This window comes from Pleurodeles waltl, chromosome 12 (assembly GCF_031143425.1).
Source record: "Pleurodeles waltl isolate 20211129_DDA chromosome 12, aPleWal1.hap1.20221129, whole genome shotgun sequence".
In the NCBI taxonomy this organism is placed as follows: Eukaryota; Metazoa; Chordata; class Amphibia; order Caudata; family Salamandridae; genus Pleurodeles; species Pleurodeles waltl.
Window position 1 is genome coordinate 13,247,138 of NC_090451.1, and position 26,464 is coordinate 13,273,601.

The 26,464-nt window shown below is 48.7% G+C and overlaps 1 protein-coding gene across 14 annotated transcripts in view; it reads right to left on the bottom strand.

Annotated features, from left to right (window-relative positions):
• DAZAP1 (DAZ associated protein 1) overlaps positions 1-26,464 on the bottom strand; it is a 432,244-nt gene that overhangs the window by 126,798 nt on the left and 278,982 nt on the right. For all 14 annotated transcript variants that reach the window (XM_069215790.1, XM_069215789.1, XM_069215779.1 and 11 more), the window contains one exon: positions 22,909-22,941. In XM_069215790.1, coding sequence (XP_069071891.1) covers positions 22,909-22,941 — 33 coding nt within the window. The remainder of the gene's footprint in view (positions 1-22,908; positions 22,942-26,464) is intronic.

Below are 26,464 nucleotides of genomic sequence, written 5' to 3' on the forward strand. Positions count from 1 at the left end.
TGCGAATCTGGGGATGCCGCTGGTCTGTTGAGGCTCTCCAGCCATCTCGGAGATAGATTGATGGGCGAGACATGCCCAGATGATGCTGCTCTAGACCGAGAAGAGCCGCTCGGTATGGAGACCACTGGAGATGGTGCCTTGTCTGGCGTGGGGCGATGTTCTGCTCCCTGTGGGACAGGTAAAACCTGCATCGACGTCGATGGCTGTTTCGACGTCGAGGGGCGCCCAGCCGTTTGTTCCTGTCTCGCCGTTGAGAGCCTCGACGTTGAATGTCTTGACGTCGAACGACGTTCCTTGGACCTCGACCTGCTCGCCGTCGTGTGCCTCGACGTGGAGCGATGGGAGGTTGACGGCGGATGTTTCTCGTGCCGTCGTGGTGATGACGACGCCGTGTGTCCTGACGTCGGGGGCGCACAGCCTTTGGCGGCGACCGGGCACGCCGGCGATGGCTCGACGTCGATCGGCGGGCTGCCGTCGACGGAGACCTGCCCCTGCTCTGATGTCCCTTCGACGCCGTTCCCTTCGACGTCGGGTGTGTCGCCGTCGATCTATGCCGGTGAGACGGTGGTAGCGACGACGTCGACGGTGAACAAACAGGTATTTTCCTACCTGTCGACGTCGACCGGGCCATTCTCTCCTGAGAATGGCCTTCTGGATGTCTGGGAAGTGAGGAGGACGATGTTCTTTTCCTCTCCTGAAGCCCATGAAGACGGATCTTCTCTCTCTTTCAGAGTCCTCCTAGACATGTTCTTGCAGTACTTACAAGTGTCAGGGCAGTGACTCTGAGGCAGGCACACTATGCACAGAGAGTGGGGATCTGACTGGGCCTTCTTCTTCCCACAAGCAGGGCATTTGACAAAAAGAGAAGGCATTTTTCTGTCAGAAAAAACCTTCCTAGCTCAGACAAAGATGTTATTTGTCGAGTGAAAAATGAAAAACGCTTTTTTAAATAATTTTTCTGATAAAAAACTCAGAAAAACTGAGAGCTCAATGCTCCAGGATCCTCTCAGAAGAAGCCGGAAAAAAGAACTGACCTAACTGTGAACCAACTGTCACCTTTCCTTCACCCCTGAGGCATGGTGGGATACTGGAGGTGCTCAGGGTCTTAAAGGCACGGTGCCAAAGTTTTTATGGTTCTCCTGTGTTAACCTGCATGCAGCCTATTGGCTAAGAATGCTTCAGTGTTTTTCAATGCAGTTTTTTCTATTTTCTCTCTAGGGTTTGCTACTGCTCACTTCACTAATCCTAGTTTTAGGAGCTTGGGCACATATTTATGCTCTACTGTAGTATTTAATATTTAAAAAAAAAATCTTTTTTTAAACTTCATAGAAATAAAGCATTTTTAGCCTGTTTTTAACATGATAGTCTGCATGATTATTTATTACACATGTATAATATGTGTATATTTGATATATGCTCCGGGGTCCCCGCACAAGGGCGGGAATATTCAATATTCAATGTTTAGGACTATTGATGAGGATCCCCTGGAAGAGAAGTTTGATACCAAACTTCCCAGTTTTCAGTGTAGCCCTTATAGAACTGTGGAGTTTTGTTTGACAAACTCCCAGACCATATACTATCATGGCTACCCTGCACTTACAATGTCTAAGGTTTTGCTTAGACACTGTAGGGGCATAGTGCTCATGCACCTATGCCCTCACCTGTGGTATAGTGCACCCTGCCTTAGGGCTGTAAGGCCTGCTAGAGGGGTGAATTATCTATGCCACGGGCAGTGTGAGGTTGGCATGGCATTCTGAGGGGAGTGCCATGCCGACTTAGTCATTTTCTTCCCACCAGCACACACAAGCTGTGAAGCATTGTGTATGTGCAGAGTGAGGTGTCCCTAGGGTGGCAAAAGACATGGTGCAGCCCTTAGAGACCTTCCCTGGCATCAGGGCCCTTGGTACCAGGGGTAACCGTTGCAAGGGACTTATCTGAGTGCCAGGGCTGTGCCAATTGTGAAAGCAAAGGTACAGTTTAGGGAAAGAACACTGGTGCTGGGGCCTGGTTAGCAGGGTCCCAGCACACTTTCAATCATAACTTAGCATCAGCCAAGGCAAAAAGTCAGGGGGAACCATGCCAAGGAGTGTAGGAGGCTGGCCTGGTTTGTAGTGGTACCAAGGGGTACTTACACTGCACCAGGTCCAGTTATCCCTTATTAGTGTAGAAGAGGTGTCTAGCAGCTTAGGCTGATAGAAAAGGTAGCTTAGCAGAACAGCTTAGGCTGAACTAGGAGACGTGTAAAGCTCCTACTATACCACTGGTGTCATATTTAAAATATCATAAGAAAACACAATACACAGATATACTAAAAATAAAGGTACTTTATTTTTATGACAATATGCCAAAAGTATCTCAGTGAGTACCCTCAGTATGAGGATAGCAAATATACACAAGATATATGTACACAGTACCAAAATTATGCAGTAATAGCAATAGAAAGCAATGCAAGCAATGTACAGTAACAATAGATTGCAATGAGAGCACATAGGTATAGGGGCAACGCAAACCATATACTCTAGAAGTGGAATGCGAACCACGAATGGACCCCAAACCTATGCGAGCTTGTAGAGGGTCGCTGGGACTGTAAGAAAACAGTGAGGGTAAGAAAAATAGCCCACCCCAAGACCCTGAAAAGTGGGTGCAAAGTGCACCTAAGTTCCCCAGAGAGCACAGAAGCCGTGATAGGGGAATTCTGCAAGGAAGACCAACACCAGCAATGCAACAACAATGGATTTCCAGACGAGAGTACCTGTGGAACAAGGGGACCAAGTCCAAGAGTCACACTCAAGTCGGGAGTGGGCAGATGCCCAGGAAATGCCAGCTGTGGGTGCAAAGAAGCTGCCACCGGATGGTAGAAGCTGTGGATTTTGCAAGAACGAAGAGGACTAGGAACTTCCCCTTTGGAGGATGGATGTCCCACGTCGTGAAGAAGCTTGCAGAGGTGTTTCTGTGCAGAAAGACCGCAAACAAGCCTTGCTAGCTGCAAGGGTCGCGGTTAGGGTTTTTGGATGCTGCTGTGGCCCAGGAGGGACCAGGATGTCGCCAATTGCGTGAGGAGACAGAGGGGGTGTCCAGCAAGACAAAGAGCCCACTCAGAAGCAAGCAGCACCCGCAGAAGTGCCGGAACAGGCATTACGAAGAAGAGTGAACCGGAGCTCACCCGAAGTCACAAAAGAAGGTCCCACGACGCCGGAAGACAACTCAGGAGGTCGTGCGCTGCAGGTTGGAGTGTCGGGGACCCAGGCTTGGCTGTGCACAAAGGAAATCCTGGAAGAGTGCACAGGAGCCGGAGCAGCTGCAAATCACGCGGTACCCAGCAATGCAGTCTAGCGTGGGGAGGCAATGACTTACCTCCACCAAACTTGGACTGAAGAGTCACTGGACTGTGGGAGTCACTTGGACAGAGTTGCTGAGTTCAAGGGACCTCGCTCGTCGTGCTGAGAGGAGACCCAGAGGACCGGTGATGCAGTTCTTTGGTGCCTGCGGTTGCAGGGGGAGGATTCCGTCGTCCCACGGGAGATTTCTTCGGAGCTTCTAGTGCAGAGAGGAGGCAGACTACCCCCACAGCATGCACCACCAGGAAAACAGTCGAGAAGGCCGCAGGATCAGCGATACAAGGTTGCAGTAGTCGTCTTTGCTACTTTGTTGCGGTTTTGCAGGCGTCCAGAGCAGTCAGCGGTCGATTCCTTGGCAGAAGGTGAAGAGAGAGATGCAGAGGAACTCTGATGAGCTCTTGCATTCGTTATCTAAAGAATTCCCCAAAGCAGAGACCCTAAATAGCCAGAAAAGGAGGTTTGGCTACCTAGGAAGGAGGATAGGCTAGCAACACAGGTAAGAGCCTATCAGAAGGAGTCTCTGACGTCACCTGCTGGCCCTGGCCACTCAGAGCAGTCCAGTGGGCCAGCAGCACCTCTGTTTCCAAGATGGCAGAGGTCTGGAGCACACTGGAGGAGCTCTGGGCACCTCCCAGGGGAGGTCAGGGGAGGCTTTGTCCAGTTTCACGCCAGAGCAGGGCTGGGGGATCCCTGAATCGGTGTAGACTGGCTTATGCAGAGATGGGCACCATCTGTGCCCATCAAAGCATTTACAGAGGCTGGGGGAGGCTACTCCTCCCCAGCCCGGACACCTTTTTCCAAAGGGAGAGGGTGTAACACCCTCTCTCTGAGGAAGTCCTTTGTTCTGCCTTCCTGGGCCAAGCCTGGCTGGACCCCAGGAGGGAAGAAACCTGTCTGAGGGGTTGGCAGCCGCTGCAGTGAAACCCCGGGAAAGGTAGTTTGGCAGTACCCGGGTCTGTGCTAGAGACTCTGTGTGAGAAAGTAGCCTCTTTCTAGCCTTGTTACCCCCACTTTTGGCCTGTTTGTGAGTGTATGCCAGGGTGTTTTCACTGTCTCACTGGGATCCTGCTAGCCAGGGCCCAGTGCTCATAGTGAAAACCCTATGTTTTCAGTATGTTTGTTATGTGTCACTGGGACCCTGCTAGTCAGGACCCCAGTGCTCATAAGTTTGTGGCCTATATGTGTGTGTTCCCTGTGTAGTGCCTAACTGTCTCACTGAGGCTCTGCTAATCAGTACCTCAGTGGTTATGCTCTCTCATTTCTTTCCAAATTGTCACTAACAGGCTAGTGACCATTTTTACCAATTTACATTGGCTTACAGGAACACCCTTATAATTCCCTAGTATATGGTACTGAGGTACCCAGGGTATTGGGGTTCCAGGAGATCCCTATGGGCTGCAGCATTTCATTTGCCACCCATAGGGAGCTCTGACAATTCTTACACAGGCCTGCCACTGCAGCCTGAGTGAAATAACGTCCACGTTATTTCACAGCCATTTTACACTGCACTTAAGTAACTTATAAGTCACCTATATGTCTAACCTTTACCTGGTAAAGGTGAGGTGCAAAGTTACTTAGTGTGAGGGCACCCTGGCACTAGCCATAGTGCCCCCACATTGTTCAGGGCAAATTTCCCTGACATTGTGAGTGCGGGCACACCATTACACGCGTGCACTACATATAGGTCACTACCTATATGTAGCTTCACAATGGTAACTCCGAATATGGCCATGTAACATGTCTATGATCATGGAATTGCCCCCTCTATGCCATCCTGGCATAGTTGGCACAATCCCATGATCCCAGTGGTCTGTAGCACAGACCCTGGTACTGCCAAACTGCCCTTCCTGGGGTTTCACTGCAGCTGCTGCTGCTGCCAACCCCTCAGACAGGCATCTGCCCTCCTGGGGTCCAGCCAGGCCTGGCCCAGGATGGCAGAACAAAGAACTTCCTCTGAGAGAGGGTGTGACACCCTCTCCCTTTGGAAAATGGTGTGAAGGCAGGGGAGGAGTAGCCTCCCCCAGCCTCTGGAAATGCTTTCTTGGGCACAGATGTGCCCAATTCTGCATAAGCCAGTCTACACCGGTTCAGGGGACCCCTTAGCCCTGCTCTGGCGCGAAACTGGACAAAGGAAAGGGGAGTGACCACTCCCCTGACCTGCACCTCCCCTGGGAGGTGTCCAGAGCTCCTCCAGTGTGCTCCAGACCTCTGCCATCTTGGAAACAGAGGTGCTGCTGGCACACTGGACTGCTCTGAGTGGCCAGTGCCACCAGGTGACGTCAGAGACTCCTTGTGATAGGCTCCTTCAGGTGTTGCTAGCCTATCCTCTCTCCTAAGTAGCCAAACCCTCTTTTCTGGCTATTTAGGGTCTCTGTCTCTGGGGAAACTTTAGATAACGAATGCAAGAGCTCATCCGAGTTCCTCTGCATCTCTCTCTTCACCTTCTGCCAAGGAATCGACTGCTGACCACGCTGGAAGCCTGCAACACTGCAACAAAGTAGCAAAGACGACTACTGCAACTCTGTAACGCTGATCCTGCCGCCTTCTCGACTGTTTTCCTGGTGGTGCATGCTGTGGGGGTAGTCTGCCTCCTCTCTGCACTAGAAGCTCCGAAGAAATCTCATGTGGGTCGACGGAATCTTCCCCCTGGAACCGCAGGCACCAAAAAGCTGCATTACCGGTCCCTTGGGTCTCCTCTCAGCACGACGAGCGAGGTCCCTCGAATCCAGCAACTCTGTCCAAGTGGCCCCCACAGTCCAGTGACTCTTCAGTCCAAGTTTGGTGGAGGTAAGTCCTTGCCTCACCTCGCTAGACTGCATTGCTGGAAACCACGACTTTTGCAGCTACTCCGGCCTCCGTGCACTTCAGGCGGAAATCCTTTGTGCACAGTCCAGCCTGGGTCTACGGCACTCTAACCTGCATTGCACGACCTCCTAAGTTGTTCTCCGGCGACGTGGGACTTCTTTGTGCGACTTCGGGTGAGCACCGTTTCACGCATCCTCGTAGTGCCTGTTTCTGGCACTTCTCCGGGTGGTACCTGCTGCTAAGAGGGCTCCTTGTCTTGCTCGACGTCCCCTCTACCTCCTGGTCCAATTTGCGACCTCCTGGTCCCTCCTGGGCCACAGCAGCATCCAAAAACGCTAACCGCACGATTTGCAGCTAGCAAGGCTTGTTGGCGTTCTTTCGGCGGGAAAACACTTCTGCACGACTCTACAAGGCGAGAGGGATCCGTCCTCCAAAGGGGAAGTCTCTAGCCCTTTGCGTTCCTGCAGAAACCGCAGCTTCTTCTGTCCAGTAGAAGCTTCTTTGCACCCGCAGCTGGCATTTCCTGGGCATCTGCCCATCTCCGACTTGCTTGTGACTTTTGGACTTGGTCCCCTTGTTCCACAGGTACCCCAGATTGGAAATCCAGCGTTGTTGCATTGTTGGTTTGTGTCTTTCCTGCATTATTCCTCTAACACAACTTCTTTGTCCTTAGGGGAACTTTAGTGCACTTTGCACTCACTTTTCAGGGTCTTGGGGAGGGTTATTTTTCTAACTCTCACTATTTTCTAATAGTCCCAGCTACCCTCTACAAGGTCACATAGGTTTGGGGTCCATTCGTGGTTCGCATTCCACTTTTGGAGTATATGGTTTGTGTTGCCCCTATCCCTATGTTTCCCCATTGCATCCTATTGTAACTATACATTGTTTGCACTGTTTTCTAAGACTATACTGCATATTTTTGCTATTGTGTATATATATCTTGTGTATATTTCATATCCTCTCACTGAGGGTACACTCTAAGATACTTTGGCATATTGTCATACAAATAAAGTACCTTTATTTTTAGTATAACTGTGTATTGTGTTTTCTTATGATATTGTGCATATGACACTAAGTGGTACTGTAGTAGCTTCACACGTCTCCTAGTTCAGCCTAAGCTGCTCTGCTAAGCTACCATTATCTATCAGCCTAAGCTGCTAGACACCCTATACACTAATAAGGGATAACTGGGCCTGGTGCAAGGTGCAAGTACCCCTTGGTACTCACTACAAGCCAGTCCAGCCTCCTACACTCAGGGGATCATGGAATTGTCTTCCCAATGACAGAATGGCATTGGGGTGACAATTCCATGATCTTAGACATGTTACATGGCCATGTTCTGAGTTACCATTGTGACGCTATACATAGGTAGTGACCTATGTATAGTGCATGCGTGTAATGGTGTCCCCGCACTCACAAAGTCAAGGGAATTTGCCCTGAACGATGTGGGGGCACCTTGGCTAGTGCCAGGGTGCCCACACACTAAGTAACTTAGCACCCAACCTTTACCAGGTAAAGGTTAGACATATAGGTGACTTATAAGTTACTTAAGTGCAGTGGTAAATGTCTGTGAAATAACGTGGATGTTATTTCACTCAGGCTGCAGTGGCAGGCCTGTGTAAGAATTGTCAGAGCTCCCTATGGGTGGCAAAACAAATGCTGCAGCCCATAGGGATCTTCTGGAACCCCAATACCCTTGTTACCTCAGTACCATATACTAGGGAATTATAAGTGTGTTCCAGTATGCCAATATGAATTGGTGAAATTGGTCACTAGCCTGTTAGTGACAATTTGTACAGAGAGAGCATAAACACTGAGGTTCTGGTTAGCAGAGCCTCAGTGAGACAGTTAGGCATCACACAGGGATCACATACATATAGGCCACAAACTTATGAGCACTGGGGTCCTGGCTAGCAGGATCCCAGTGACACATAACAAACATAGGGTTTTCACTATGAGCACTGGGCCCTGGGTAGCAGGATCCCAGTGAGACAGTGAAAACACCCTGACATACATTCACAAACAGGCCAAAAGTGGGGGTAACAAGGCTAGAAAGAGGCTACTTTCTCACAAGGAGGCATTTCCTTACAGTTGTCAATGGGGATTGTTGGAAGTTGGCTCTGTATATACTATCTCAAAATGAGAGCGTGTGTGCACAGAGTCCAAGGGTCCCCCTTAGAGGTCAATAGTGGCAAAATTAGATAATACTAATGCTCCATTTTGTGGTAGTGTGGTCGAGCAGTAGGCTTATCAGAGGGCAGTGTTAAGCATTTGTTGTACACACACAGGCAATACATTAGAACACACTCAAAGACTTAACTCCAGGCCAACAGAGTTTTATATACAAAAATATTTTCTTAATTTATTTTAGAACTACAAGATTCAGAAGTAAGATAAGTACATAAATTGTAAGGTACTTGACACGGGTAAGTATCGAACTTTGAATTAAAACAGTAATGTACACAGTTTTGGCAAAAATGGCAAACTATTTTAAAAGTGGACACTACAAAAAACAACAGTTCTGGGGCAGGTAAGTATTGGTTAGTTTCTCAGGTAAGTAAAGCACTTACAAGTTCAGTCTCCGGGGGATAGGCAGCCCGCCGTTGGGGGTTCAAGTTAACCCCCAAACATCCAGCACCAACAACACAGGGCCAGTCAGGTGCAGAGGTCAAAGAGGGGCCCAAATAGCACAGGCTATGGAGAATAGGGGTGCTCCAGTTTCAGTCTGCTAGCAGGGGGGCAGTATAGGGGGTAATCCTCCAAAGCAAGATGGAGGATTTTCTAAGGCAGGGGTCACTTCAGCTCAGGAAATCTTAGGGGCTGTCCTGGCTGGAGGGTGACTCCTTGTTTTTCTCATTATTTCCTCCGGACTTGCTGCCAAAAGTTGGGGCTGTGTCCAGGGTGCGGGCATCTCCACTAGCTGGAGTGCCCTTGGGCGCTGAAACACTAGGCTTGAGCCTTTGAGGCTCACCGCTAGGTATTGCAGTTCGTGCAGGGGGAGGTGTGAAGCACCTCTACCCAGTACAGGCTTTGTTCCTGGTCACAGAGTGCACAAAGGAACTCACCCCATGTGGCCAGAAACCCGTCTGGATGTGGCAGGCTGGCAGAAACTGGTCAGCCTAGCACTAGGAGTTGGGCTGGTATACAGGGGGCATCTCTTGGCATTTACCAATAAATCCCACACTGGCTTCAGTGTGGATTTATTTTGCTGAGAAGTTTGATACCAAACTTCCCAGTATTCAGCGTAGCCATTGTGGAACTGTGGAGTTCGTGTTTGACAAACCCCCAGACCATATACTCTTTATGGCTACCCTGCACTTACAATGTCTAAGAAGGATAAGTTACTTACCTGTAAATCCTAGTTCTCTTCCAGGGGTATCCTCATCAAAGTCATAAACATTGAATATTCCCGCCCTTGTGCGGGGACCCCGGAGCATATATAAAATATATACACATTATACATGTGTAACAAACAGTCATGCAGGCTATCATGTTAAAAACAGGCTAAAATGCTTTATTTCTATGAAGTTTTTTTTTTTTTAATTAAATACTACAATAGAGCCTAAATAAGTACCCAAGCTCTTAAAACTAGGCTTGGGGAAGTAAGCAGTAGCAAACTCTAGTGAAAAAATAGAGAAAACTGCATTGAAAAACAATGAAGCATTCTTAGCCAATAGGCTGCATGTAGGTTAACACAGGAGAACCATAAAAACTTTGGCACTGTGCCTTTAAGACCCTGAGCACCTCCAGTATCCCACCATGCCTCAGGGGTGAAGGAAAGGTGACAGTTGGTTCACAGTTAGGTCAGTTCTTTTTACGGTGACAATTTGTATAATTGAATCAAAATACTGTCTGGCCTGCACTTCCAGTAGACGTGCGTCCGGGGAGGAGGGTGGGTTGTTTATGACTTTGATGAGGATACCCCTGGAAGAGAACTAGGATTTACAGGTAAGTAACTTATCCTTCTCTTCCAGGGGATCCTCATCAATAGTCATAAACATTGAATAGATTAGCAAGCCCATCCCTAAACCCAGCGGACTGTCCGATAGAAGTGCAGGAATAGACATGTCTTACGCAAATAAATTCCTTAGAGAGGCCTGCCCCACTTGGGCATCCGCTCTTGCATCTGAGTCTAAACAATAATGTCTTGTAAAAGTATGGACAGACTTCCATGTAGCAGCCTTACAAATCTCAGATATAGGAACATTGTTAAGGAGAGCAGCAGTAGCCGCTTTTCCCCTTGTGGAATGCGCTCTAGGCCGCGCTAGCAATTGTCTATTAGCTAGCTGGTAAGTATTAACAATACAAGAAGCTATCCATCTTGATATTGTTCGCTTAGATGCTGCTTCTCCTGTCCGTAAATGACCATAGTTCACAAACAAGTGGTTAGAGTGTCTAATCGATTTTGTCTTGTCCAGATAAAATTTCAGCACTCTTTTCAAGTCTAATGAGTGCAATGCTTTCTCAGCCGGAGTTTCCGGATTGGGAAAGAACGTCGGTAAAGATATGGTCTGATTAATATGGAATTCTGACACCACCTTCGGAAGGAAAGATGGGTGAGTTTGTAGAACTACTCTATTGTCATGAAAAACCGTGTACGGTTCTTTTGCAGACAAGGCCTGGATCTCACTGACCCTCCTCGCTGAAGTAATGGCCACCAGAAAAGCCGTTTTCCACGTAAGGTGTTGTAAGGAGGCCTTATGGATAGGCTCGAAAGGAGGGCCCATAAGTTTTGCTAGGACTATGTTCAGTTCCCACGGAGGAGAAGGCCTCCGAATTGGCAGAAAAACTTTCTTCAAACCTTCTAAGAAATCCTTGACTACAGGTTTCGTAAAGAAGGATTCCTGAGAAGGTGACTTGCGATAGGCAGTAATAGCAGACAAATGTACCTTAATAGATGATACCTGCAGACCGGATTTCGCTAGGTGAAGCAAATAGGACAGTATGACGTCCTCCTGCGCCCGTATGGGATTATGGCCTTGCTGACAGCACCATATGTAGAATCTCTTCCACTTAAAAGCGTAGGAACGCCGCGTGGAAGGCCGTTTGGACTCTTTCAAGATGTTCATGCACTCCTGCGAGAGTCCTAGGTGCCCATACTGCAGGAATTCAGGAGCCATGCTGTTAAGCTCAGAGAGGGTAGGTTGGGATGCAGAATCCTGCCCTCCATTCTGCTCAGAAGATCCGGTCTGCACGGCAGCCTCCTGTGTGGTTTTTCCGACAGGTTGAGGAGATCCGTGTACCAGAATTGTCGAGGCCATTGTGGCGCTATAAGAATCATTCTGGTCCTGGATCCGTAAAGTTTGCTGATCACTGCCGGAATGAGGGGAATCGGCGGAAAAGCGTAAAGAAATGTCCCTGACCAGTCGATCAACAGGGCATTCCCTCGAGATCCCGGACGGTAGAACCTGGATGCGAAGTCTGGGCATTTCCTGTTTACATCATCTGCGAAGAGGTCCAGTTGAGGCCGACCCCATTGCGCGAAGATGTATTCTGCGACTTCGTCGTGCAGGACCCAATCGTGAACGTCCTCCAGGTGTCTGCTTAGAAAGTCTGCTTCTACGTTCTGCTGACCTGGCAGGTGAACTGCTGTGATTGACATTCCTCTGGCCAGGAGCCAATGCCATATCGCTTGGGACTCTCGTGAAAGGGGTAGGGATCTCGTTCCCCCTTGTTTGTTCAAGTAATACATCGTGGTTGTATTGTCCGTCTGTATCAATAGAGTTTTCCCCTGAATTAGCGGTGTGAAAGACTTGAGAGCCAGATGGACCGCTCTGAGTTCTAGCAGATTGATGTGGTACTGCTTCTCCTTGTCTGACCACAGACCCTGCGCTTGAAAAGGACCCAGATGAGCCCCCCATCCTTGAAGAGACGCATCCGTTACCAGAGTGTCGGATGGAAGTACCTGGTGAAACGGAGCGCCCACTGACAGGTGAGGTCTGTGCATCCACCATCTCAATGACTGAAGTGCTACCTCCGGTAGCCGCATTGTGTCTTCCCAGCGACCTGTTCTTTGGCTCCAATTGGCCTCCAATGCCTCTTGGAGGGGGTCTCATGTGGAGTCTGGCATTTGGGACAATAAAGATGCACGATGCCATGGAGCCCAGTAGTGATGTCACCTGACGTGCCGTAGGTGCGCTGGCTCTCCACAGGTCCTGGCTCTTCTTGTTTATTGAGGACAGTCGTTCCTCCGAAGGATACACTTTTTGTAGTTCCGTGTTTATGATAGCTCCTAGGTAGTGAAGACTCTGCGTTGGAGTCAAGGTTGACTTCTGGTAATTGACCTGAAGACCTAGAGCTTCGCAAACTCCTAGTACAATGTCCCGATGGCTTCTCGCCTGCTCCGGAGAAGAAGCCTTTAGTAGCCAGTCGTCTAGGTATGGATATATGTATATCCTTTGTCTTCGTAGATGTGCCGCCACCACTGCCATACATTTCGAGAAAACTCTTGGAGCAGATTTCAGGCCAAAGGGTAGAACCCTGAACTGGTAATGCTGTAACGCTACTCGAAAGCGCAGGAATTTTCGATGCTTTGGAGCTATTGGGATGTGGAAATACGCATCCTGCAGGTCGATGGAGCACATCCAGTCTCCCTGATGCAGTTGAGAGAAAATTTGGTGAAGAGCTAGCATTCTGAACTTCTGCTTTCTTATGTATTTGTTCAGCAGTCTTAGATCCAGGATTGGCCTGAAAACGCCCTCTTGACCCTTCTTTGCTACTAGAAAGTAACGGGAGTAGACCCCCTTTCCTCTGTGGGCAGGTGGAACCCTTTCTATGGCATTCTTTCTTAGGAGGGCGAGAGCCTCCTTGCGTAGCAAGGTGAGATGAGACGGATTGTGTTTGGTTGGGGGCAAGTGTGGTGGAGGCTGTTTGAAAAGAAGAGAATAGCCATGTTCGACAATATTGAGCACCCATTTGTCTCTTGTGATAGAGTGCCACTCGTGAAGATGAGCAATAATACTTCCCCCCACCGGAGTGGTGTACAGTGTCGAGGGAAGCGAGACTTCATTGCTTAGTGGGTGCTTTTGGAGTGGACTGTTGAGGTCTGCTTGACCCTCACTCCCTTGTGTTTCTTCGCTGAAACAGAGGGCGTCCCTGTCGTTGCTGAGACCTTTGCGACCAATGAGGGGTTTGAACCCTCTGTTGGAAAGGGCGTCTATCGTACGGTCGGTACCTCCGCCTGAAATCTTTCCTTCTTTCGAGGCCTACCGCCTTCATGGTATCCACCTCGGTCTTCATGCGGGCCATCTCTTCGTCTGCATGGGCACCGAATAGAGAATTCCCGGCAAATGGGAGATTCAGGATACGTTGTTGTGCCTCCTGTTTCAAGCCAGTGAGCCTCAGCCAGGAAGATCTCCTCGCACAGATACCATGTGCGTACCCATGAGCCGCCAAATCCGCCGCTGCGCTGATAACTTGGTTAGATACCAGGCATCCTTCCTGTAGAATCTCTTGGAAATCTTGCCTGTCTTCTCTGGGCAGTTTTTCTGTAAATCTACTGAGGGAATCCCACAGAGAACGATCGTACCTGCCCAGGAGCGCAGACGCACTAGAGACCTTCATTGCTGAAGCCGCTGTCCCGCACATCTTTCTTCCCAGAGAGTCTAAATGCCTGCTCTCTTTATCCGGTGGGACCGTGGATGAAGATGCCACCGAGTGGGTCTTTCGGGCGGCAGCTATGATCACTGAGTCTGGTGGCGGATCCTTCCTAAGGAATAAAGGGTCTTGCTCTGGAGCCTTGTACTTTTTAAGAATCCGAGCCGGGGCAGACTTAAGCGAGGCTGGGGCCAGAAAAGTGTCCATGGTTGGCTGCAACAAACCAGGCACTAGAGGCAGCAACTTTTTCGACGCTGATCTCTGTTGTAGCGTCTCAAAGATGATTGATGAGGAGGTAGACGGTTCTGGAACCTCTATATTGAGTTTCTGCGCTCCTCTTAGCAACACCTCGTTGAAAGTGGTTATGTCATCCACTGGTGAGACTCTAGCAGGTGGTGAATCTGTAAGAGTAGGTGAGTAACGCCCGACAGAAGAACCTGATGAAGACCAAGAGGGTGATCTTCTTGAGCGCGACCTGGATCTCCGTTGAGAGCGAGATCTGCTGCGGGACGCTGTAGCCGAGCGCCTAGGCCTCGCGGTCGGCTGTCGAGGAGCTGAACGAGCCCGTTCTGCCCCGGCTGTCGGCGATGGCGTTCTTGGCGGGGAGGCAGTGGGTGAATACATTCGCGAATATTGCGAATCTGGGGAGGCCGCTGGTCTGTTGAGGCTCTCCAGCCATCTCGGAGATAGGTTGATGGGCGAGACATGCCCAGGAGATGCTCTTGACCGAGAAGAGTCGCTCGGTATGGAGACCACTGGAGACGGAGCCTTGTCTGGCGAGGGGCGATGTTCTGCTCCCTGTTGGACAGGTAAAATCTGCGTCGACGTCGATGGCTGTTTCGACGAAGGACGCCCAGTCGGTTGGTCCTGCCTCGACGTTGAGTGCCTCGACGTAGAGTGCCTTGACGTCGAACGGCGTTCCTTGGACCTCGACCTGCTCGCCGTCGTGTGCCTCGACGTGGAGCGATGGGAGGTTGACGGCGGATGTTTCTCGTGCCGTCGTGGAGATCTCGACGCCGTGTGTCCTGACGTCGGGGGGCGCACAGCCTTTGGCGGCGACCGGGCATGCCGGCGATGGCTCGACGTCTATCGGCGGGCTGCCGTCGACGGAGACCTGCCCCTGCTCTGATGTTCCCTCGACGCCGTTCCCTTCGACGTCGGGTGTGTCGCCGTCGACGGCGATCTATGCCGGTGGGACGGTGGTAGCGACGACGTCGACGGTGAACAAACAGGTATTTTCCTACCTGTCGACGTCGACCGGGCCATTCTCTCCTGAGAATGGCCTTCTGGATGCCTGGGGAGTGAGGAGGACGATGTTCTTTTCCTCTCCTGAAGCCCATGAAGTCGGATCTTCTCTCTGTCTTTCAGAGTCCTCCTAGACATGTTCTTACAGTACTTACAAGTGTCAGGGCAGTGACTCTGAGGCAGGCACACTATGCACAGAGAGTGGGGATCTGACTGGGCCTTCTTCTTCCCACAAGCAGGGCATTTGACAAAAAGAGAAGGCATTTTTCTGTCAGAAAAAACCTTCCTAGCTCAGACAAAGATGTTACTTGTCGAGTGAAAAGTGAAAAAACGCTTTTTTAAAGAATTTTTCTGAGGAAAACTCAGAAAAACTGAGAGCTCAATGCTCCAGGATCCTCTCAGAAGAAGCCGGAAAAAAGAACTAACCTAACTGTGAACCAACTGTCACCTTTCCTTCACCCCTGAGGCATGGTGGGATACTGGAGGTGCTCAGGGTCTTAAAGGCACAGTGCCAAAGTTTTTATGGTTCTCCTGTGTTAATCTACATGCAGCCTATTGGCTAAGAATGCTTCATTGTTTTTCAATGCAGTTTTCTCTATTTTTTCACTAGAGTTTGCTACTGCTTACTTCCCCAAGCCTAGTTTTAAGAGCTTGGGTACTTATTTAGGCTCTATTGTAGTATTTAATAAAAAAAAAAAAAAACTTCATAGAAATAAAGCATTTTAGCCTGTTTTTAACATGATAGCCTGCATGACTGTTTGTTACACATGTATAATGTGTATATATTTTATATATGCTCCGGGGTCCCCGCACAAGGGCGGGAATATTCAATGTTTATGACTATTGATGAGGATCCCCTGGAAGAGAATTGCCTTAGACACTGTAGGGGCATAGTGCTCATGCACATATGGCCTCACCTGTGGTATAGTGCACCATGCCTTAGGGCTGTAAGGCCTGCTAAGAGGGGTGACGTACCTATGCCACAGACAGTGTGAGGTTGGCATGGCACTCTGAGGGGAGTGCCATGTCGACAGTCATTTTCTCCCCACCTGCACACACAAGCTGTGAGGCATTGTGCATGTGCTGAGTGAGGGGTCCCTAGGGGGGCATAATACATGCTGCAGCCCTTAGCGACCTTCCCTGGCATCTGGGTCCCTGGTACCAGTTACAAGGGACTTATATGATTGCCTGGGCTGTGCCAATTGTGGCAACAAAGGTACAGTTTTAGGGAAAGAGCACTTGTGCTTGGGCCTGGTAAGCAGGGTCCCAGCACACTTTCAATCAACACTACCATCAACAAAAGGCAAAAAGTTAGGGGGTAACCATGCTAACAGTGGCATTTTCCTACACACATCCCGAGTCTTTTTTCAATGTTTCTTCTCAGAGACACTGCCACTGTTTGGGATGAGCTTCCAGATTAAGATCAATGAAGATCATGGGAATGAGAATGTAAACATGCTAGTAGAACGAGTTACTTACCTTCGGTAACGACTTTTCTGGTGGATACATTAGCTACCTGTGGATTCCTCACCTCATGAATACTCCCATGGCGCCAGCATTCTACGGAAATCTTCTAACTAGTCTCTGCACGTCGACGAGGACGTCACTGTCTCGCACGCGACGCCGTCTGACGTCATACAGGCAATAAGAGGTCCTCGACGACGTGCGGACGTCAGTACCAATCATTTTTTTACGTGCATGAGAACAACCAGGCAATGCAATGAAAGAACAAAGCAACATCCATTATATTGTAAAAATACACCACATTGTATGAATAACTGTAAATCTTTTTTATGTACATATACATATATATATATATATATATATATATAAAAAACTCTTTCTTTTAAAAATATATACACACACCAAGTATATACATAAAGATATATACACATATACCCATATATATATATAAATATATTATATATATACATCTATTGCACCCTCAAAGATCAAGAGGAGCGCACTCAAGGATTACTTGGCAAGACCATAAAGGCAACGGGGAGGCGGATGGGACCGTGAGGAATCCACAGGTAGCTAATGTATCCACCAGAAAAGTCGTTACCGAAGGTAAGTAACTCGTTCTTCTGATGGATACAACTACCTGTGGATTCCTCACCTCATGAATAGAGTCCCAAAGCAGTACCACGCCCGGCGGTGGGTGCCTAAATGGTCAAACCAAGAAATTCTGCAGCACTGACCGTGCAAAATGGCCGTCCCTTCTAACCTCAGAATCTAAACAGTAATGTTTTGCAAAAGTGTGAAGGGACGACCAAGTTGCGGCCTTGCAGATGTCGACCACAGGAACACCTCTGGCTAAGGCCGAAGTGGCCGACTTAGCTCTGGTGGAATGAGCTCTAATGCCCTCAGGAGGATCCTTCTTTGCCAAAGAGTAACATATTTTAATGCAAAGAACAACCCACCTGGATAGTGTTCTCTTGTGGACTGCCTTTCCTCTCCTCTTGCCCACGTATCCAATAAACAGCTGATCCTCCAGCCTGAAATCCTTTGTTCTATTGATAAAGAAGCTCAACGCTCTCTTTGGATCCAGACGGTGCAGTCTTTCTTCCTCTTTGGAAGGATGAGGCGGAGGATAGAACGTGGACAAAGTAATTGCCTGAGCCAAATGGAAGGGTGAAACAACCTTCGGGAGGAAAGCAGCCTTGGTCCTCAACACCACCTTATCCCCATAAAAAGTTGTATAAGGGGGTTTTACTGATAAGGCCTGCAACTCACTCACTCTCCTTGCTGATGTTATAGCTATCAGGAAGACTGTTTTTAAAAACAAATACCTTAAGGGGCAAGAATGCATAGGTTCAAAAGGGGACCCCATAAGGAAAGTCAGGACTAAGGACAAATCCCATTGCGGCATAACGAATGGCTTTGGAGGATATTGATTTAGAAGACCTTTCAAGAATCTGATAACAATAGGGGATTTAAATAAAGATGGTTGGTCTGGAAGACATATGAAGGCTGACAAGGCCGATAAATAACCTTTAATGGTAGCCACTGCACAACCTTTCTGCGCCAGAGATAGAGCAAAAGACAAAACGTCCGATAGATGAGCTTGTAAAGGATCAATCTGCCTCTCTCCACACCACGCAACAAATTTAGACCACCTATTAGCGTAGATAGATTTAGTGGAGTGTCGCCTGGCCGCTAATATAACATCCACTACCTCAGGCGGGAGAGAGAAGGAACTCAGGTTGCCCCGTTCAATCTCCAGGCATGTAGGTGCAGACTCTGGAGGTTGGGGTGTAGAACCTGCCCCTGCGACTGCGAGAGGAGGTCTGCCCTGAAAGGGAGACGGAGCGGCGGGCACGTTGAGAGTTGGAGAAGGTCGGAGTACCACACCCTCCTTGGCCAATCCGGAGCTATTACGATTACTAGAGCCCGGTCTTGGCGAATCTTCCTCAATACTCGAGGAATCAAGGGTATGGGAGGAAACGCGTAAAGCAACTGGCCGCACCAGGTCATTTGAAACGCGTCCCCCAATGCTTCCTGCATCGGATACTGAAGGCTGCAGAACAACGGACAATGCGCGTTCTCTCGAGTGGCGAACAGATCTACCTGAGGAAACCCCCACTTCTGGAAGATTAAACGGACTTGATCTGGATGGAGACGCCACTCGTGGTCTGCCGAGAAGTGGCGACTGAGACTGTCCGCACGCACGTTCAAGACTCCGGCCAGATGGTTTGCTATCAAGCAAATCCGATGGTCCTTTGCCCAGGACCATAGTCGAAGAGCTTCTCTGCAGAGAAGGTACGACCCCACTCCTCCCTGCTTGTTTATGTACCACATCGTGGTAGTATTGTCCGTTAGGACCTGTACCGACTGACCACGAAGGGAAGGGAGGAAGGCCTTGAGAGCCAGACGTACAGCCCGTAACTCTAACAGATTGATGTGAAACATCTGTTCCTCTGGAGACCAAAGACCTTTGATCTCCAGATCCCCCAGATGAGCTCCCCACCCTAGAGTGGAAGCATCCGTTATGACTGTGGCCACTGGTGGCGACTGCTGGAACGGTTTTCCTTGTGAAAGATTGTTGCTTGCAATCCACCACTTCAAATCCACAGCAGCATCTCTGGAGATCTTGACAGTACCCTCTAGATCCCCTCTGTGTTGAGACCACTGCCTTCGGAGGCACCACTGAAGAGCCCTCATGTGCCAGCGAGCATGCGTGACCAACAGAATGCAGGAGGCAAAAAGACCGAGCAGACGAAGGACCTTGAGGACTGGAACTACCGCTCCGTTTCGAAACATTGGAACCAAATCCTGAATATCTTGAATCCGCTGAGGCGGAGGAAAGGCCCGACCCAATGTCGTATCCAGTACTGCCCCTATGAACAGGAGGCGCTGAGAGGGCTCCAGGTGAGATTTGGGCTCGTTCACCGAAAAGCCCAGGTCGAACAACAACTGGGTTGTTGACTGCAGATGACGCAACACAAGCTCCGGGGACTTGGCTTTGATCAACCAATCGTCCAAGTAAGGGAATACTGCTATCCCCTTCCTTCTGAGCTCTGCCGCAACCACCGACATCACCTTCGTGAAGACTCGAGGTGCTGAAGTAAGACCAAACGGAAGGACCGCAAACTGGTAGTGTTGCGATCCCACCACAAACCGGAGATACTTCCTGTGTGACTTGAGTATCGGGATATGAAAGTAAGCATCCTGCAAGTCGACAGACACCATCCAGTCTTCCATGTTCAACGCCAAAAGCACCTGTGCTAGGGTCAGCATCTTGAACTTTTCCTGCTTGAGGAACCAATTCAAGATCCTCAGGTCCAGAATTGGTCTCAAACGACCATCCTTCTTGGGAATCAGGAAATACCTTGAGTAAACTCCTTGACCCCTTTCCTGCTCCGGGACCAACTCCACCGCGCCCTTTAAAAGGAGGACTTCCACCTCCTGTTCTAGCAACAGGAGGTGTTCTTGTGAACAATACGAAGGGCGGGGCGGGATGAGGGGCGGAAACTCCCGAAAGGGAAGGGTGTAGCCTTTTCCCACAACACTGAGAACCCAAGTGTCCGACGTAACAGTCTCCCATTTGGTGAGAAAATGCTGTAATCTTCCCCCTACAGGAGAGGAGTGAGTGGGAAATGGTGGAAGCCTAAGGCTGCTTCCCCTGCTGCACCCCGCCAGAGGATGAGGAAGAGGCAGAGTGCTGCTGAGAGGCTCCCCTGGTGCGGACCCTACCCCTCCCCCTAAAAGATCTATAGGGGTGGGAAGAGGCAGGTTGCTGATATCTTCCCCGAAAGGAAGAGGAGGAAGAGCCACGCCCAAATCCACGAAACCTCCTGAAGAATCTGGAAGAGGCCGTGGAAGAAGGAGCTTGGAGTCCCAACGACTTAGCCGTGGCCCTGCTCTCCTTAAAACGTTCCAAGGCCGAATCAGCCTTAGCCCCAAACAGTTTGTCCCCATCAAACGGGAGATCCAACAATGTGGACTGTACATCTGCCGAAAAGTCCGAGTTACGTAGCCAGGCCTGTCTCCTTTCCACCACAGTTGTGCCCATTGCTCTGGCTACCGAGTCGGTGGTATCCAGTCCCGTCTGGATAATTTGGGTCGCAGCAGCCTGGGCATCAGAGACAAGATCCAAAAGACCCTGGGGAAGCTCTGTAAACGAAGAGGAGATGTCATCCATCAGAGCATGAATATACCTCCCCAGGATACAGGTCGCATTAGTGGCTTTTAACGCCAGACTGCAGGACGAAAAAATCTTCTTCGACTGCGCCTCTAGCTTTTTTGAGTCTCTGTCCCCAGGCACCGTCGGGAAAGAACCAGGCGCTGATTTGGACGAACAGGAGGCCTGCACAACCAAGCTCTCCGGCGTAGGGTGCCTAGATAGGAAACCAGGATCAGTTGGAGCCGTCCGATACCTCCTGGCCACGGCTCTGTGAACTGCTGGGGAAGATGCCGGCTTCTTCCACACCTCTAAAACCGGATCCAGCAGAGCGTCATTAAAAGGTAATAGAGGCTCCGCCGCGGCTGAGGCCGGATGCAACACCTCTGTCAAAAGGTTTTGTTTCGCCTCCACCACCGGCAAAGGCAGGTCCAAAAAACTAGCTGCCTTCCGTACCACTGTATGAAAGGAAGCAGCTTCCTCGGTATATTCCCCCGGGGACGAAAGGTCCCACTCAGGGGAAGTGTCCAGCCCACTGGCCGACTCCAGTCCACGCAGCCCATCACCCGAGTCCTCTAGCTCTCCTTCCTCTAGGGCTCGTTGGTACTCCTGCTCCTCTAGTACCCGGAGAGCACGCCTCCTTGAATGCAGTCGTTGCTCAATCCGCGGAGTCGACAACACCTCCGCCGAAGTCGGAGATCGGCGCCGATCTTCCGAAGCCACCGACGCCGCATCCGGCGCCACAGGTAACTTCGGCGCCGACTGAAGAGCAGATGAAACGGATGGACCCACCGGAGTCACAGGCCGAAATCTCGACGTCGACGGGATGGAAATCCCTGGGGCCAATCCCTCCGAAGCCATCGGAGCGGCCACCGGCGCCGACACTGGCGCCGAGCCCACGTTCCCAAACGGGAGAAAGGGCATAAAGGGTGCCGGCCGAAGAGGCGCAGGATCACCCAAAGAAAAGGCCAAAGGCCCAGCCGGAGCACCCCCTGGAGCCATCTGTTGGAAGATGGCATACATCGCATTCAAGAATGCGGAACTATCGGCTCCAGGGGTGGGAAAAGCCGGATACTGGGGTGCCTGACTCGGAGGCGACCCCGACGCCGGCCTCGGCGTCTGCGCCGGAGAAAACACCTGAGGCTCCAATACCTCAATCACCGACGCCTGTCCAGGCGAAGTTGGAGACGTCGGAGAGAGCAACGGCGTCGAAGGATGCGGCGTCACCGTGGGGCTGACCTCCCATGTCCTCCGGCGCCGATCCGGAGACCTGGAACGAGCCTCCCTTGAATGACGCCGAGATTCTCTACGGCGCCGGGAGTCTCGATGACGCCGATGTCTTGGAGAAGACTTTTTCTTGTGATGCTTCTCCTTTGACTTGGCCATAAACAGCTTCGCCTCGCGTTCTTTAATGGCCTTCGGATTCATGTGCTGACACGAATCACAAGTCGAGACGTCGTGGTCGGAGCTCAAACACCAAAGGCAATCGGAATGAGGATCCGTCACCGACATCTTGCCTCCACACTCACGACAAGGCTTAAATCCAGACTTTCTCTGCGACATTATTTCCACAGAGAAAGAGTACGCAGCAAGATATACACTGTAACCGCAAGAGTAACAGTTGCTCCCTCGAAGATAACCGTTTCGAATGCACGGAAAAAAGGGAACTGACGTCCGCACGTCGTCGAGGACCTCTTATTGCCTGTATGACGTCAGACGGCGTCGCGTGCGAGACAGTGACGTCCTCGTCGACGTGCAGAGACTAGTAAGAAGATTTCCGTAGAATGCTGGCGCCATGGGAGTATTCATGAGGTGAGGAATCCACAGGTAGTTGTATCCATCAGAAATCCTAGTTTTCATCATGAGAATCTTCTTTAAAGTTAAAGAACCCAGCCTCCTTCCGGGCAGTGTTAACGCAAGAGAACTGTTGATAGTGCTGTTCCATCAATTTAAGAACTGAGAGGCCAATGGCCGCCTGAACATGACATTTTAGGACACACAAGGTGTTGATTCTCATATGTATGTAACCTTATATAAGAAGACTTCCCTTTTTCTGGTATATTGTCAAATAAAATTGTATATTTTTTTAAATAAAAAATAGTTCCTTTCTGAATTATGATTGGATATGGAATAGAACTCTCCAATTAAAATTATTTTTCTTTCTTAAAAGTTGCTAGCTAAGGAGAGGCATCTTTGCAAAACAGGGAAAAGCATGCATTTGGCCACAGGCCTGCATTGCTCACTCAAGATTTCCCAATCTAGATAATACCACAGTAAGAAACAAATTGATTATATACTTACTGATTGCCTGACCGGCCGTAGTCATCCACATTCCTAGAACAAAGCAGAAGCCATTCTGTAAATCAAGGATACCACATCACTTCTCCTGAGTTTCTTATGAAAATACTTTTGCCTGTCCATAGGGCTTCCTCACACAGCGTTTCAATTTCATGGTGCTTTAAATAACAATACTTAACTCCCAACTGACAATACGTTTGAGTAACTTTTTGTCATCACATACACAGTTTAGCAGCGGCCACAGCAGTTTAGGGTGTCCGATAAATGCTTAATTCACTGACCGATGTTCCCAACCAGTCTTTGATCAGATTCATGACACAACTGGACACTAGCATTCAGCAAGTGCAAACCACAACCTTAAAAGTAGTGGGGGCCTGATCTGTAATCCGTTAAGGGAGAAAGATACACCTATAGTTCAGCAGCTTTTCCAGCACAGGTGTACATAGCAACAAACAGCAAACAAGTCTGTAAGATGGCGCCAATAAATTGGAATATTCATTCAGTTATACTAATTAACAAGGAAATGGTAAAGACTGCGCACAAAGCTTTACGTACATTCCAAGGCAGCCACAACAGAACCCATTTACAAATCAGATATTCAACACAGTTACACCTGAGCAAGTATATTCTACAGCCAACAGCTTTCGTATTGAGTAGAGAATATAAATTGCAGGGGGTGAATCTCTAATTGCAAAAGGGATAGACCTTTAAGGAACATACATGATATATTTTATATATGGAAAATGTCACTTACCCAGTGTACATCTGTTCGTGGCATTAGTCGCTGCAGATTCACATGCTGTGCACAGTCCGCCATCTGGTGTTGGGCTCGGAGTGTTACAAGTTGTTTTTCTTCGAAGAAGTCTTTTCGAGTCACGAGACCGAGGGACTCCTCCCATTTCGAGTCCATTGCGCATGGGCGTCGACTCCATCTTAGATTGTTTTGCCCGCAGAGGGTGAGGTAGGAGTTGTGTATGCTAGTAATAGTGCCCATGCAATGGAGTGAGTGCGTATGTACATAATAAAGTTTTAAGTAATATATTTACAAATGTACAAATGTTTAAGATCTACTTCTAAACGGCTACAGGCTCCCGGGGAGGCGGGTGGGCGCATGTGAATCTGCAGCGACTAATGCCACGAACAGATGTACACTGGGTAAGTGACATTTTCCGTTCGATGGCATGTGTAGCTGCAGATACACATGCTGTGCATAGACTAGTAAGCAGTTATCTCCCCAAAAGCGGTGGTTCAGCCTGTAGGAGTTGAAGTAGTTTGAAATAATGTTCTTAATACAGCTTGACCTACTGTTGCTTGTTGTGCAGTTAGCACATCTACACAGTAGTGCTTGGTAAATGTATGAGGCGTAGACCATGTTGCTGCCTTACATATTTCGTTCATTGGAATATTTCCTAGAAAGGCCATGGTAGCTCCTTTCTTTCTGGTTGAGTGTGCCTTTGGTGTAATAGGCAGTTCTCTTTTAGCTTTAAGATGGCATGTTTGAATGCACTTAACTATTCCTCTAGCAATGCCTTGTTTTGAAATTGGATTTCCTGTATGAGGTTTTTGAAAGGCGATAAATAATTGTTTTGTCTTTCGAATTAGTTTTGTTCTGTCAATGTAGTACATTAGTGCTCTTTTGATGTCTAATGTATGTAGTGCTCTTTCGGCTACCGAATCTGGTTGTTGGAAGAACACTGGTAATTCTACCGTTTGATTTAGGTGGAACGGTGAGATTACTTTTGGTAAAAATTTAGGATTGGTCCGTAGAACAACTTTATTTTTGTGTATTTGAATAAATGGTTCTTGAATGGTAAATGCTTGAATCTCACTCACTCTTCTTAGAGATGTGATGGCAATTAAAAATGCAACTTTCCACGTTAAGTATTGCATTTCACAAGAGTGCATGGGCTCAAAAGGTGGACCCATGAGTCGTGTTAGGACAATGTTGAGGTTCCATGAAGGAACTGGTGGTGTTCTTGGTGGTATAATTCTCTTTAGGCCTTCCATAAACGCTTTTATGACTGGTATCCTAAACAATGAAATTGAGTGCGTAATTTGTAGGTAAGCAGAAATTGCCGTAAGATGTATTTTAATGGAAGAGAAAGCTAGGTTAGATTTTTGCAAATGTAGTAAGTATCCTACTATTTCTTTTGCAGATGTGTGTAAAGGTTGAATTTGATTATTATGGCAGTAATAAACAAATCTTTTCCACTTATTTGCATAGAAGTGTCTAGTGGTAGGTTTTCTAGCTTGTTTTATGACCTCCATACATTCCTGTGTGAGGTCTAAGTGCCCGAATTCTAGGATTTCAGCAGCCAAATTGCTAGATTCAACGATGCTGGATTTGGATGTCGGATCTGTTGTTTGTGTTGTGTTAACAGATCTGGTCTGTTGGGTAGTTTGACATGAGGTACTACTGAAAGGTCTAGTAGTGTTGTGTACCAAGGTTGCCTTGCCCATGTTGGTGCTATTAGTATGAGTTTGAGTTTGTTTTGACTCAACCTGTTTACTAGATATGGAAGGAGAGGGAGAGGGGGAAAAGCGTACGCAAATATCCCTGACCAGTTCATCCATAGAGCATTGCCTTGGGATTGATCTTGTGGGTACCTGGATGCGAAGTTTTGGCATTTTGAGTTTTCTTTTGTTGCAAATAGATCTATTTGAGGTGTTCCCCAAATTTGAAAGTAATTGTTTAGTATTTGGGGGTGAATTTCCCATTCGTGGGTTTGTTGGTGATCTCGAGAGAGATTGTCTGCCAACTGGTTCTGAATCCCTGGAATAAATTGTGCTATTAGGCGAATGTGGTTGTGAATCGCCCAATGCCATATTTTTTGTGTTAGGAGGCACAACTGTGTCGAGTGTGTCCCTCCCTGTTTGTTTAGATAATACATTGTTGTCATGTTCTGTTTTGACAAGAATGTATTTTTGGGTTATTATGGGTTGAAATGCTTTCAGCGCTAGAAATACTGCTAACAGTTCTAAGTGATTTATGTGAAACTGCCTCTGATGTATGTCCCATTGTCCTTGGATGCTGTGTTGATTGAGGTGTGCTCCCCACCCTGTCATGGAAGCATCCGTCGTTATGACGTATTGTGGCACTGGGTCTTGGAAAGGCCGCCCTCTGTTTAAATTTGTACTGTTCCACCATAGAAGCGAGATGTATGTTTGGCGGTCTATCAACACCAGATCTAGATGTTGACCCTGTGCTTGTGACCATTGTGATGCTAGGCACTGTTGTAAGGGCCGCATGTGCAATCTTGCGTTTGGGACAATGGCTATGCATGAAGACATCATGCCTAGGAGTTTCATTACCATTTTGACTTGTATCTTTTGTGTTGGATACATGGCCTGTATTACCTTGTGAAATGTTTGAACCCTTTGTGGACTTGGAGTGGCAATCCCTTTTGCTGTGTTGATTGTCACTCCTAAGTATTGCTGTGTTTGACACGGCAAAAGGTGTGACTTTGCGTAGTTGATCGAGAAACCTAGCCTGTGAAGTGTCTGTATGACCTAGTTTGTGTGCTGTGAACATTGTCTTAGCGTGTTGGTTTTGTTTAAC